At 44.4% G+C, this 13,517-nt stretch overlaps 1 protein-coding gene across 2 annotated transcripts; it reads right to left on the bottom strand.

Moving 5' to 3' along the window:
* Nucleotides 1–8,180: 8,180 nt before the first annotated feature.
* Nucleotides 8,181–11,098, bottom strand: KCNE4 (potassium voltage-gated channel subfamily E regulatory subunit 4). 2 transcript variants are annotated; one of them, XM_011000777.3, is made up of 2 exons: nucleotides 10,860–11,098; nucleotides 8,181–10,289 (listed from the first exon to the last, which is right to left on the bottom strand). In XM_011000777.3, the coding sequence occupies exons 1-2, from the start codon at nucleotides 11,000–11,002 to the stop codon at nucleotides 9,761–9,763; spliced, it is 672 nt and encodes a 223-aa protein (XP_010999079.1). In that variant the 5' UTR covers nucleotides 11,003–11,098; the 3' UTR covers nucleotides 8,181–9,760. The 2 variants fall into 2 exon arrangements, with proteins under 2 accessions (XP_010999079.1, XP_010999078.1); XM_011000776.3 differs by having other exon boundaries at nucleotides 8,181–10,305; nucleotides 10,871–10,932.
* Nucleotides 11,099–13,517: the final 2,419 nt, after the last annotated feature.

The raw sequence follows: 13,517 nt of genomic DNA, 5'->3' as shown, positions 1-13,517 counted from the left end.
TTCCATGTTGAAGATGACCCCCTTATTTATTTGTGATTTTGCAGGATGATGTACGCCTCTTCATAGACCAAGAAACATATTATCTTTAATGATGCTTTTTATTATGATGGAAGCCAACAAGGTAATTAAGAAACCTGTAGTATTACCCAGTCTCCACCAGAAAAGCTTTTTTCTGCGTTATCCACTCACTTACTTAAAGGTAGGTTGAATCACAACCAATATAGGTAAAATACACCTTAACCATTTTCTCAACACCCAGAAATTGAACGTAATCAATCAGATATGGTAACATCCTGACTTTATTGTGACATTATGACATTTTCAACATTAAAAAAAGCACAATTATATAAAAACCATACACCAAATCAATTTTCAAGCACATAGAAAAATTGAATTCCTGAATAAAAATCACTTCGGAGAAATACAAAATTCAGGTCAGTTCTAGAGAAAAGGTCACCCTCTTATGCTTGGTGCTTTTTTATATAACCTGAAGAGAAAAATCATGGGAAAGCAGAGATTTGGCAGCAAAATATTTGTGTTCTGCTGTCTGCAGTGGGAAAGAGAAAGTCATGTTATTTTTACTTTCCTGAATCAGCCCTGTAACACGGCTTCTCCAGGCAACTTCTCCAGGCTGGCTTGATACCGCCCTGGGTGTCTTTGATGGAGATCCATCACGAATCTGAGAAGACATCAGCTCCTACAGAAACACACATAGAACGGAGCTCCACCAGCCCATACTACCAAAGGGAGTAAAAGTTGATTTGCAACCTAAACTAAGTAGCAATTAATGGCACGTGAAAAAGAATGCAGGCTCTGAGTATTTCCAACTCCTGGCATTACCCACACTACAATTTGCTTCGCACACTCAATCTTCCCAGAAGAGTCAGTTTATAGTGAGTGATTTATTCCTCAGTAGTCTTTTATACCATGATATCTCCACCCCACCACTCTACAAGTTCTACATTTTGCAGATACTAATCACCTACAAATCATCAAAAGGAAACTTCTTTCCCCTCCATCTCTCCGTGGTTGACCTTCTCCTCCTTCTGGAAAAACTCAGCTTGCTCGGCTCCTGGGCATTCTGCCATCCTGATTTTACTCTGTGGACTGCTTCTGCTCTTTCTGCCTTTCCTCCTCCAACCCCCAAGAAGTATCTGGTCCCAGAAGGACTGCCCTTTGCCCTCCTCTCCATTCCCACTTATCCTGGGCTATTTCAGCCATGCTCGGGGTTTCAAGTCCATGTAGTCCTGTGCATGGTTCCCAACTCTGTCTCTAGCTCCAGTTTCTCTCAGAAGTTCTCATACTGATTTTCCAAATGCTTTTTGGGTATTACGTCAACATCTCCAACTCAAAATGCACAACACGATAGAACCTTTCCAGGATTTACTGCCCATTTCTATAATTTGCACTTCCACCATCTCAATTACACAGACACAAACCATTAGAGTCATCTTTCATCCCACCCTCTTCTTCCTTCTCTAACATTTTGAATTTTGAATCTTGTCAATTTCAGCTCCTCTGTACTTCTAGCTTCTATGTCTCCATTTCCCCTGACGTTGCCCCAGTCCAGGCACTTCTCACCTGTCACCAGGGTTTCTGGTTTTCGTTTTTACCTCCTTCTTCTATCTTCTTCAGTTTTTCTTACAGAATGGAAAATATTCTAAATGTCATGATGGTAGACACTGGGTGTTTTCATAGAGCCAGTGCCTAAATCACTCAGTCCTAAATATTATATTACTTTTTATGTAAGCACAGCTCTGCTTACATGATCTTTTCCTGCTTTGACATTTCTCTGGTCCTCAGCATTTCCCTGATTAACGAAATACTTTTTGGTGTAAGTAATGATCATGTTGATGGAAAGAGGTTTCAGAGAGGGTCTGAGATGTAAGGTAAAGGAGAGAAGTCTTACCTGTGTTTCTGACACCTGTGAAATATAAGTTGGGGGACAGGCTTATGAGGAAAGGTAATAAGTTTGAGTTTTGATGCCAGGAATTTGAAGTGCTTATGGGACATGAGGTGAATATAACCACAGGCATTGGTGACCAAGAGAGAAGACTAGGCTAAAGCTGAATGATTGGGACTTGAAGACAGATAGACACATAGAGCAGGCTGAGTTGTATCGACTCTGCCACCAGATTGCTGGGTTCAAATCCTAGTTCTGCTGCTAACTAACTGTGTGAACCTGGTCAATGTTCTCAATGTCTCTATGCCTCACTTCCCTCATCTTTAGAATGGGCTTAAAATTCCCTGTATCTTAACTTGTCATGAGAATTAAGTATCATGGGAATAATGCCTGGCACTTGATGAGCACTAGATAGGTGGTGATTATAATTATTTACATAATAGTTGAAGATTTGAAGGTGAATGAGATCACCCAAAGAGAAAACGTACCAAATAAAGCAAAGAACATGATGAGAGAAAGGCCTGAGGAATTCCAGCCCAAACTAGGCACTAACTACAGAGATAATAATAATATATGATTCTGGCTCGCACAAGGTGTATAATCCTACGGGAAAGAGCATAACTTTTGCGGTAATTAAGACATGAGGACAGTGTGATGGAGTATAAAAAGGAGACAATTGGGGGGGGGGGGACAGAATCTCTCTATTCATGCACGCTTTCCAGGTCTTTGGCAGAAGTTCTAAGTGAAAAAGGAAGCTCAAGATGAGACAGAAATCGTTCCTTCCATATCAAGGCTGAGAATATACAAACAAGGGTCACTAAAGTGTCTATTGGTTTCTGCATCATCTGGAACCCCAATGTAGAGCTGAAATTCCAGAGTTTACGTTTAAGGATCATTGCCTGGAACCTAGGGACATAAGTCCTGGGAGGATTCTGCACAGGGGAGGCAGGCTGTGACCCACTATGGCACTGGAGCTAAGCCAAAACATGCAAAAAAGTTAAAATAAAATAAAACCGAAAGCCAAAATCCTAAGCTGTGTGCAGGACAATTACATCCAACCCTGTTTGAATATTTTCCTCCTCCTATTTATAGCTTCTTCCCTTTTATTAAAGCTTCCAGTAATGTTACATTGCACAGCTTTGGGGGAATGTGTTTACTTCTGCCTGCTCTGATCCATCCTTCCACAAAGGGCAGTAAGTGCCCGGGTTTGACCAGGAAAAAAGAAGCAACTTCCCAGCAGGGTTCATGGAGTCAGTAAATAGAGGCAGTTCCAGTGAGTCAGTGCTACTCAGAGAAGCTCAAAGTGAGAGGCTGAAGGGAGAAGACCATCCAGATCTTTTGTTTTCACTAAGCCATCGCAGAGACCTCCATGGCCATATCCACCATGGGATTAGCACCAACTGCCAGGAGACCTGCGTTGTAACCCTAGCTCTGCTCCTGTGTCCCTCTATGACTTTGAACATGTCTCTTAACTGCTGTGAGACTTAATTTCCCCATCACTAAACAGAGTGGATGGGTTAGATAATCTAGAAGGCATCTTCCAGCATTCTGTGTCTCTCTAATACGCCTGTACTCCGTATTAATCTGATGGGTGAGGTTATGCTGCAGTAGCAAAAAAAAAAAAAAAAAGTCTCAATATTTACCAAAACTTAGATTCTTATTGCTTTCTGTAAAGCCAGTTGCAGGTTTGAGCAACTCTCCTGAGCAATTGCCTTCTATGTAGTAACTCACTCTTCCAGGCTACACAGGCTTCACCTACATTTGTACCATCTGGAACACATGGTCTCACTGATAACATGCAGGTGAAGAGGGTGACTAGAGAATCATACGTGGCTTTTCACTGACTCAGCTCACACGTGGCATACATCACTTCCACTCAGTTTACCTCAGCCAGAATGAGTCACCTCCCAGCCTGATTCCTGGTGTTAGGGGAGGAGGGACAGGAGAAGAGGTTGAGATGTGGAAATTTCCATGTTTTCAGAAGAGGAGAAGAATTGATAATATTGATGAGTGCTAGTGACGTCTACATACGGCCCCTATTGAAGATAAAGAGATTAGTAATCTTATAAGACATTTTTATTCTTCCAGCTGCTTCATAAGCAGTTCTGACAGTTGTTTTGAGGTCAGGAGAGAAGATATTACTATCTCCATTTTACCAATGAGGAAACGCGCCCAGAAAGATTTTGAAACATATGAATGTCACAGAGTTGCCTAATGTCTGGGATGGGACTAGATTCTGAGTCTCTGTGCTTCCTAGTGATTTAAAGAACACCAGAGTGTATATCAAAAGACCTGCAGTGGAATCCTGATCATTCATTACATTGACCTGCAAATTCCTTGAGCCTTCAACTTTCATATGTACATTAGCGCTCAGAGTTTCCTTGGGATGATTAAATAAGATAATAGAGCAAAGCAAATATTAAGTGAACAATACAATTTGTCCATTAAATGACACCACAGGATCGACAAACTGTTCAAAGACACAAGCTATGTATCCTTACATTCAGAAGACCCTGCACCCAGAAATACTCAACTAATGTTATAAATTAACCAGAAGCAGAGATATTTTTATTGGAATTCACCGATAGGGAGACTATGACTTCTCTGGGGGTTGGGCAGGTGTTACATTTTTCCCAGTACCTAATAAAGTACCTAGAAGGGAGGAAAAGCTTAAAGCACAAGATTGTAAAAACTAGATGAAGTCTACACTAGACATGTAATAAGAGCTTAGTAAGTATTATGCATTGTGGTTACTCGGGTTTTTTTGTTGTTGTTTTTCCTTTTGTGTCATGGAAGGAAGTGAGAGGGGCAAACAGAGGGAGGTTGGAAAAGAAATGTTATGGACTGAATATTTATGTCCTCCCAACCCACATTCATATGTTAAATCTAATTCCCACTGTGGTGGAATTTGGAGATGGAGCCTTTGAAGGTCATTAGGTCACAAGGGTAGAGCCCTCTTGAATGAGATCAGTGCTTCTAGGAGAAGAGGCCAGACAGCTAGCTCACTCCCCTTCTGCCACGTGAGGACGCAATGAGAAGTCAGCCACCTGCAAACTGGAAAAGGGTCCTGGCCAGAGCCCAAGTATGCTGGCACCTGACCTGGGACTGCCAACCTCCAGAACTGTGAGAAATCAGTCTCTGCTGTCTCTAAGCCACCCAGTCTATGGTACTTCTTTATAGCAGTTGGAACTAAGACAAGAGAGAACATTCATTCACCATCTCGGAACAGGGGATTATAAACCATTAAGGACAGGAAAAGGCATAGCTATGAATGTACAGGAGTCTTTGATCATGTTTCTTAGCATAAAAAAATGCAAGGTAAGAAAGTAAATTCCTACAGCTCAGAGAGCAAAACTGTGCCCCATATTGAACAGGGCACAGGGACTGCAAGGAGAAGAAAGACAGAGTTGTACGGGTGTGTGTGTGTGTGTGTGTGTGTGTGTGTGTTTTCTCCCTGTGTGCCCTCCTCCACATCATGAATGGAGGCTGCTGTGGGCTCAAAGCTTGTCATCTTAGTCAGGGACCAAATCCCAACTTTATAAAGTCGCCGTAATGATTCAGTGCTGTGGGGCCGTGGGCTCCTTCAAACAAGTGACCTTGGCTGGTTATCTCCATGGTAACAGCTCACATCCCAAACTGTTCCTTCCTGTGTGGGAGGAAGCATTTCAGAAATGGGGAAAGGCAGAAATGAACAGTGGTTTTTCTCTCTTATGACCCTTCTCCTTCGGCAAATTGTGTCCTTTCCCTGAATGTTGTAGTCTCCCAAGGAACCCGTGCACAGAAGAGGTGGTTTCAGCCACTTCATTTGCATATGTATGCCCAGGACACATTTTAAAAAGTAGAAACCTGAAGCTGCTTTTCCTTTAGTTTCTTTTAATTTTCATGCAGCACTCAGTATTTCTCAGGATGTTTCACCATTCTTTTTGTTAGCAGCTCCCCAAAGAGGAAGACCACCATATCTTCCTCACTTTGAAACAGAGAGCCTGCAGGTCAGAGAGGATGAGGACCTCCCTCAGAGCTCCGGAGCAATGCAGCATCCTCTATTGAACCCTCATTTCCACCCCGCCTTCCTGCGGTCCCACCCCTGCCTGAGCCACCACCCTGGTCAATCAGTTGCCATGTCTCCCTCCAGCCCTAGACTCCGCCCCTGTCACATGACCCCTCATGCTCCCTGTGATTTCCTCCAGCTGGGTGTCTAGTTTCTGGGTGAGACAATTAAGCAAATGTATGCTCAAAACCTAGAGTATTCGCTGTGTTGTCAGCTCAATGTTCTGTCCATTCCACAATGTCTGGAATCAGAGCAGTTTTTTACAGGATGATAAATGACCCTTCTTCAGCTGAGCCCTGAAAGTACATGCCTGACCACAAACCCCTCCAACTGCTTCTCTCAAATGTACCATGGGGTCTCCTTTCCAACCAGAATCTCAGGCCAAGAGCACTCACTCCTTGGCCCAACTTTAGCCTTTCCCGGTAGTTTTGATCCCATGATTCTGCCCGTGAAAGAAATCTTTTTCTCTGCAGCATCCCTGCCGGACTTTGACGTACAAAGGTGTAATTAGAACAGCATGGAGCAAGCAGGACAATCCATTTACCTCATCCTTAACATTTAAGTGCTTTAAAATATGGTTCTAATATCCTAGGTGCACAGGGCCAAATTCCCTTCTCAGTTTCTCACATGCATGAGTAAATCCACACAGGCTAAACCCCTTGGGCCTTAGGTTCTGCTTAGAAGTTTTTTGTTTTGTTTTGTTTTTTTTAAGAAAATAAATATTCCATTAAAACGACATAGTGTACTCTGCATATTTTTAGGACAATTAGAGTTTAGAATTCCCTCTTCTTCCGCCCATGGTAAAAGTTTTTTCCTTGACTATTTCCTCACCAAGAATGACATTAATCTGGGATAAATTGAAGATTTTCCTTGTCTTCTAAAATAATCACCTCGTCTGACATTGTCAAAGTGCCAACCGGTAGAGTGAGACCCTGGATCTGCTTTGGGAAGAATCCAAGCCCTCGTGTACCTCTGCCAGATAAACCCTTCAGGGAGACAATTATTTGTGAACCTAATCAAATATTTACTTTAGACAATAAAGCCAAACTCACAGGAAACAGAGAAACAGAAAAGGTCACTCTCTACCGTCTGCTTAATTCAAAGTGGGTCATCGGTGTGGGTAATTTTTCTTTAGTGCTTCTGCCCGTGTAAATAAAATCCAAAAGGAGACAGACTGGCTGTGCTCAGTCTGTGGGCCAGAGCTACAGCAAGACCAAGGGGAGGAGCCTAGACAGTCAGTCTTCACGTGGGGGTGATGGGGACAGTCCCACAGGGAGGGCCACCCTCAACTCGTGGCCTGTGTGCTTGGATATGTTCATGAGTTTGTATAGACAGAAATCTCCCTCCCCACTATGTATAAGTGTCTATGAGTGTATATACAACATGGATATACAGAAGCTCCCTGTCCATTAGTCTGTGCAGCTGCGGCCACATGTGGTTATTATCTGCCTAGCCAACATGCAAATCAAATGTTTCCTTGCAGCCAAATTTGGAGCAACATCTTTGCAATAATTGCTATATCACTGCATATTCAAGTTCAAAGACCCCATGGCCACTAAATTTAAAAAGAGAAGTGGATGTTAAGACCGATCAGCAGTTTGTTTTTATTCATTGCAAATCATAGCAAAGAAAGGAAAAGCCCAGCCCTGCTCACTCCACGATTCAGGCAGAAATAAGATGTGCCCTCGTACGAGTCTGACTTGGAAGATGGCCCAGTTCAGAGACGGCTTGGAAAATGTGTCTGGGATGTCTTAGAAATCAGGAATTATACTGAAGAATCAAAGAAAGAACTCGTAACTTCGTAGGGCAAATGTGTTTGTTTATTTAAATTAAAAATATTGTGAAAATTACAAACTGTTAAATACAGACCATTTTATACAACTTAATAGAATAAGAAGGAAGTATATACATCACTTTTTAATAGGCGCAGATCGACTTGCACCAAGCTTCAGGATTAAGCAATGGAAAATGTGACAGCGCACATGTCCATCGCAGCAAAGTTTCAGAATTCAAGTGATTCCAGGCAAGGGGCCAAACTTAACTTGGCTTCTTTCACCCTAAACAGCCCCCTTTGGAGTAAATCCACACTCTGAATTTTAAAGTGAACCGAGGGCCCTTTTTCCCCCAAACATAAATTTCCTCTAAGGCGAACTGATAAACCAGCTCCTACACTGTTAACCCTTCCATGGGAACAGTAGTTATTGCTGTCTCCAATCTAGGGAGAGCGTGTTTTAAAAAAAAAAAAAAATTTATGTTTTTACTAGAATTAAATTTGACCTTTTGGTGTGTTTTTCTTCCTCCTTGTCTTCAGGGGCCTAAAGAGTCTGCTACAAAGCGACTGACCACAGGAATACATGGAGACATTAGCAAGCATTCCTGAGCTATTTCTCTTACATGTCTTTTTCCCTTAACTGGCGGGTTAATAGTCTACCACCCAGAGAACTTTGCAGCATGAAATGTGGTATCTGCCTCTTTGGTTCACTGCTGGGAAAATGACAGCAGGGGTGGGCAGGGGATTCGCCTTGGATTTCCCCATTACATGTGTTCTGAGCCTCCAACTGCTCCTTTAAGTAAGCAGATCCTTCTTCAGACTTGCCGGCCAAGGGGGAAATATTCTGTCCAAGCTTCTTCACACCAGGCCATGCAGGATTTATCACAGAGTCTTAGAATCTACAGACATCCTCCCAGCCCCTTGGGGATCCAGATCATCAGGAGTCTCAGGAAAGCAGTAAGCCTTTGGATGGCATGCTCAGGACCACACGAGCGAAGCAGAGCCGGGACTCGGGTTCAAGAAACACAGAACTTGGACCCCGGCTCTGCGCAGTCTCACCGGAGCATGCCCTTCTAAGTCTCAGCTATGTGACGAAATGCCATGTCGTCAAGGCCCACATTATGTCCTCTCCCAGCTGAGAAAACTAGGCTGGGAAAAAAAGCAGCAGCAGGGCCAAGGGTTTGGCTTTGTTCAACCCCACCACCGCCCCTTCGGGAAAGATCGGGAAGATTCCCTGCACGGCCATTCGAAGTGCAGGTTAGATTCTTAGGGAAACCCTTCCAAGCACACACACACACACAAAAAGCATGCCAGCATGTGATGCTGGATGCTCCCAGATCAGAGTTCAAGGTCACAGGTTAGACAAAGGGTCAAAATAGCAGATTGCGTCTTAGAATCCCAGCCAATGCTAACAGGTTTTAAAGTTGCATTTTTTTTCCTTACAGTATGCAAATAGACCAGGTTCAGATCTCCAGCTTTCTCCCATCAGAAGTCCTCCATCAAATATTCCCCCTCTAACCCAAAAGACGTGTAAGAGAAGCTCTGTAACCCGCGGTGAGCTAATGCCACAGGTTCACGTTAGAGGTACTTACAGCCAATCAGATCTAGAAGAACAAAGCTCTAGGCAAATTAGCAAATCGAAACTAGTCCCTCGGCATGCCCTCCGCACTTGGCAGCCCCGGGAGTGGGCAGCCTCTTCGGGAGCTACCCAGGGCATCCAGTGAGAAAACAACCACCGGCACATCGACCTGCCGGATTCTGAACAGGAACCCCGACCCCCAGGCTCCCCCAAGGAAAGGTACACACTGCACGTCTTCGGGGCTTTTTCGGTGCCAGGTCCACACCACAGTCCACACCTCATGGACTCGGGCTGCTGCTCCCGTTTAGCCGTGTCCCCCACCGTCCCCCATTCAGGGGCTTGTCGAGGGTCTCTGGAAAGTGGCAGCTGCACTGCAAAAGTGAAACCAGACACGGAAAGTGTCCTTCCTCTCTCTAAGGGTGCTGGCTGATGGCGCCACCTCCAGAGGTCAGAGGGGTGCTAGGAATTCTGATGCAGGTTCTCCGAGGACCCCTCGCTGCTTTCGTTGAGGGGGGTCTCCGAAGCCTCCTCCAGCTCGTCGTCCGCGCCCTCCTCCTGGATGGTGAGGTGCACGTCGGGCGAGGAGGACTCGGAGCTCACGCTGTCTCCTTCCATGGAGCAGAGCGTGCAGGACAGGGCTGGCGCCACGCTCTCCTGCAACACGTTGAGCATCGCGGGCACCTGCACCGACCTCAGGCCCGACACCACGGGCAGCGGCTTCATGGCCTCCCCCCAGAGCCTCTCCTCGTCCTTGTACAGCAGCAGGAGGCTGGATTTCTTCTCCTGCCTTTTGGATTTCATGTAGCCCAGCATGATTCCAATCAAGAAAATGCCGTAAAAGGACATGACGACCAGAACGTAGAAGTACTCGTTGCCGTTGGCGTGGCGGCTGGCGCTGCCGGGCACATGGGACTCGAGGGGACCGCTGGGGGCTGCCGTGCTGGCGTGCGTGCTGTTCAGAGGTTCCATTCTCAGCATTGAAGCTCTGCTCACACAGACGGGATCTGGGGAGAAACGTGCAGGTTAGAACTCTTCCGGGGGCCACCGTACCGGGAGGAAGGCGAGCACCAAGTTCTCCGAATTGCAACATCCCAGAAGCTTATAACCGCGTGGAAATACAGTCGTAAGAGGTTCCACCAAACAGCTAAGGGGGGTTAGCCATGAGGGGCCGGAGTGCAGCGGGGAGCGGGCAAGGGAAGGAGGGAGGGGAGTGAGGAGGGCTTTTATTTGGTCGTGTGTCCATGTCCATTATATTTTCATTTCATAAAGTCAGCATATAAAAAGCTTTTGTAATTTTAAAAGGAAAAGGGAAAAAAATCAATATAGGACAAAGGCACATAGAGAAACTGAGTATCATTTTAATCACTAGGAAACTTTTTTTAACTGATCGAGCAGAAAAAAAAAAAGAAAGGTTACATTTTGCTTCTCAAATGTAAACTTATTTTTAATTCAAACTAACATTGCCTTAGGGAGGGGAAAAAAGGAAAAGAAAAGAAAATCGCATCTACACATTGCTAGAAATATCCTTCTTTCAAATGTGTCTGAAGAAAAGTAGCACTGCTCACTTACCAAGTGCTGGCAAATTTGTCCCGAGTCCTGAATTCCTAAATCGCCAAGCCCGGGAGCCTTCTTCCTCCGTGTGGGGCTCAGCGCTCTGACAGCTCGGCTGCTGCACTTGGGATATATAGTCAAGAAATGCATCGTCACGTGTTCTGGGAGGAAAATTTACAACAGAGGTTGGTCGTGGCAGAGTGAACAGTGAACTCACAGCACTGCAGTTCAACTCACTGAACTTTGCAGCTGTGAAAAGAAAAAGACTGGGAAGCGGGAACTGCTTCTCACCCGTCAGCACCAAGCCAAAGTTTTCAGGTGGCCATGAAAAAGGAGGAAAGAATGTGCCCAGTTGGAACTGTTCCCCTGAAGTCCAGTCTTACTGAAAATTAGTTCATGCTCCATCTCCCTCTTGAGGAATAATCTGGATGTCTCTACAGGCTTTCAGAGACTGATAGTCAGATACCATAATCCAGATAAAAGACAGTTGGAAGCCAGTGCAGGATTTACTGTCAAGGAACTAGGGCTTAAGTTTCAGCTCTTCCATTGACTATGCAAATGTAATAAATCCTCACTGAATCTTTCTGCACCTCGGATTCCTGATCTGTAAAATTGCTGCATGCGGCAGAGAGGGGCTTCCATATGCAGAATTATATGAACGGTGTGAGCCTTTGAGTTTCTGTCGGCGTCATCATTCTAAGACTTAAGGCTGGAGAGTGTGGATGAGCCCTTTAAAGACACAGAGAGATTTACCTGTCTTCTGCATCATAATCTTATAACGCTCATAAATCTATATTTTTACAATAAAAAAATGTATCTTCCAGATGCTTTTCAATCGTCTGTGTGAAGTAGAAACCGGTTGCAGTGCAAGAAACTTCACGTGGGCAAATTTTACTCCAGTTCTCTGGCACGAAACTGCTCCTCCGTAGCATCACACAGAGACCTTTCACACATCTCTTCACTGTCAGGGGAGGAGCAGGTTGGGGGAGGAGCAGGAATTCTGGTGAGCAACTGAGCACAGTTCACGCTTTGAAAAAAACCTAGTAGACCCTGTGTTAGAAATGGTCATGGGGCTCAAAATCGAAAAAAAGAATTGAAGACTTTGATGTTGGTCCATCTGCTCCCTGGGTTGCTTATTCTTTGAGGATCTCATCCTAAGTTGAAGTAAACTAGGAGTGATGCTCTGCCTCCAGTTGTCTGTGGCCTGTGAATCCTGAAGGCTTTCTTCCTCAGCTATGCCTGCAGTGGTTTGCTGGGGACACGAGAACATGACAGACCTGTGAGATCGATGTCTGTTGATGGCCGATCCCAGTATTGTTGATTATGTACCTAGGGATGGACGGATGGGATTAGTAATCACCGGGGGATGAACAGACAACGCAAACTGGAAGTTTTGAGGGAGCAGAAAGGAGGTGGGGAAAAGGGTTACCAGATTTAAGGAGCAAAAAAATGTGAAGCCTGGTGCCAGGAAGCCAAACAGAGGCTGAACTTTCAAACAAGATAAATCTTCAAAACCAGGCTGACAGTCCCAAGACATGGATGACTCTGGAATGATGTCCAAAGGATAAAACAATTTGAGGACATAGGAAGGACAAAATTCATCACAGGTGTAAGGGAGGGAACAACCCAAATGAAACTCCACTGGGTGCCTTCTCAGTGTCCCTGCTTCCGCTGGGACCCCGTGCTGACTCCATGCCTGTGTTTCTCCCACAGTTAAGTGAAATGATGCGTGTAAAGTACTTACCACCACGTCTGGTAGTCTGTGCTTTCTGCTGTCATTGCTGAAGGTGCCCTGTTGCTACCAAGGGCTTCAGGTTGCTCCCTGATGGGCATGTGCCTGTCTCTGTATTTTTCATCGTTGCTCTTGTCTCTCCCACCAGGAATGGAATTTAAGATGTAGTGCTTGCAAACTCATAACACAAAGCCCGATCTTCTCTCCAGCCCTCGTTCATATCAATATGCTGAGAACTATGGCAGTGAGTAATGGCATAAATAGCATTCTCTCCCTGATAGAGTGCACGAATGGAAACACACGAGAGTTATGGGTTACATCTAATTTCTACCACAGTATCCAGAGACAGCAATGTTAAAGAAACAAACCCATTTACAAGTATGTCCTCCTAGTCTGTGGCTTGCATTTCTATTTTTTAATAGTGTCTTCTGAAGAGCAAATATTTCTTAAGCCCAACCTATCAAAATTTTTTAGAGTTTGTGTTTTCTGTGTCCTAAAAAAATTTTGTCTAACCCAAGGTCATAAAGATTTTCTCTTATTTTTCTCTTTGAAGTTTTATAGCTTTAGCTCTTACATTTAGGTCTATGATCCATTTCAAGTTAATTTTTCAAGTTAATATAATGCAAAGTATAGATCAAAGTTCATTTTCCTTTTTGCATATGGATGTCCAATTGTTCCAGCACCATTGGTTGCAAAGACTATCCTCTTCCCATTGAATTATTTTGGAATCTTTGTCAAAAATCAGTTTACAATTGGTCTGTTTCTGAGCTCGTTAATCTGTTCTTTGGATCTATCTGTCTATCCTTGATTCAATGTCATGCTCCTTTGATAAATCCATTCTGAACTGGCATTTTTAATGAGACTAAGATACGCTGCAGGCCATACCTGAGTGTCTGTTATGTACCAGGCACTGGGAGAGGCTTCCTTCCGTCC

This window comes from Camelus dromedarius, chromosome 4 (genome assembly GCF_036321535.1).
Source record: "Camelus dromedarius isolate mCamDro1 chromosome 4, mCamDro1.pat, whole genome shotgun sequence".
Lineage (NCBI taxonomy): Eukaryota > Metazoa > Chordata > Mammalia > Artiodactyla > Camelidae > Camelus > Camelus dromedarius.
The sequence above is the reverse complement of the archived record's forward strand: the minus strand, read 5'-3'. Positions and strand labels throughout refer to the sequence as shown.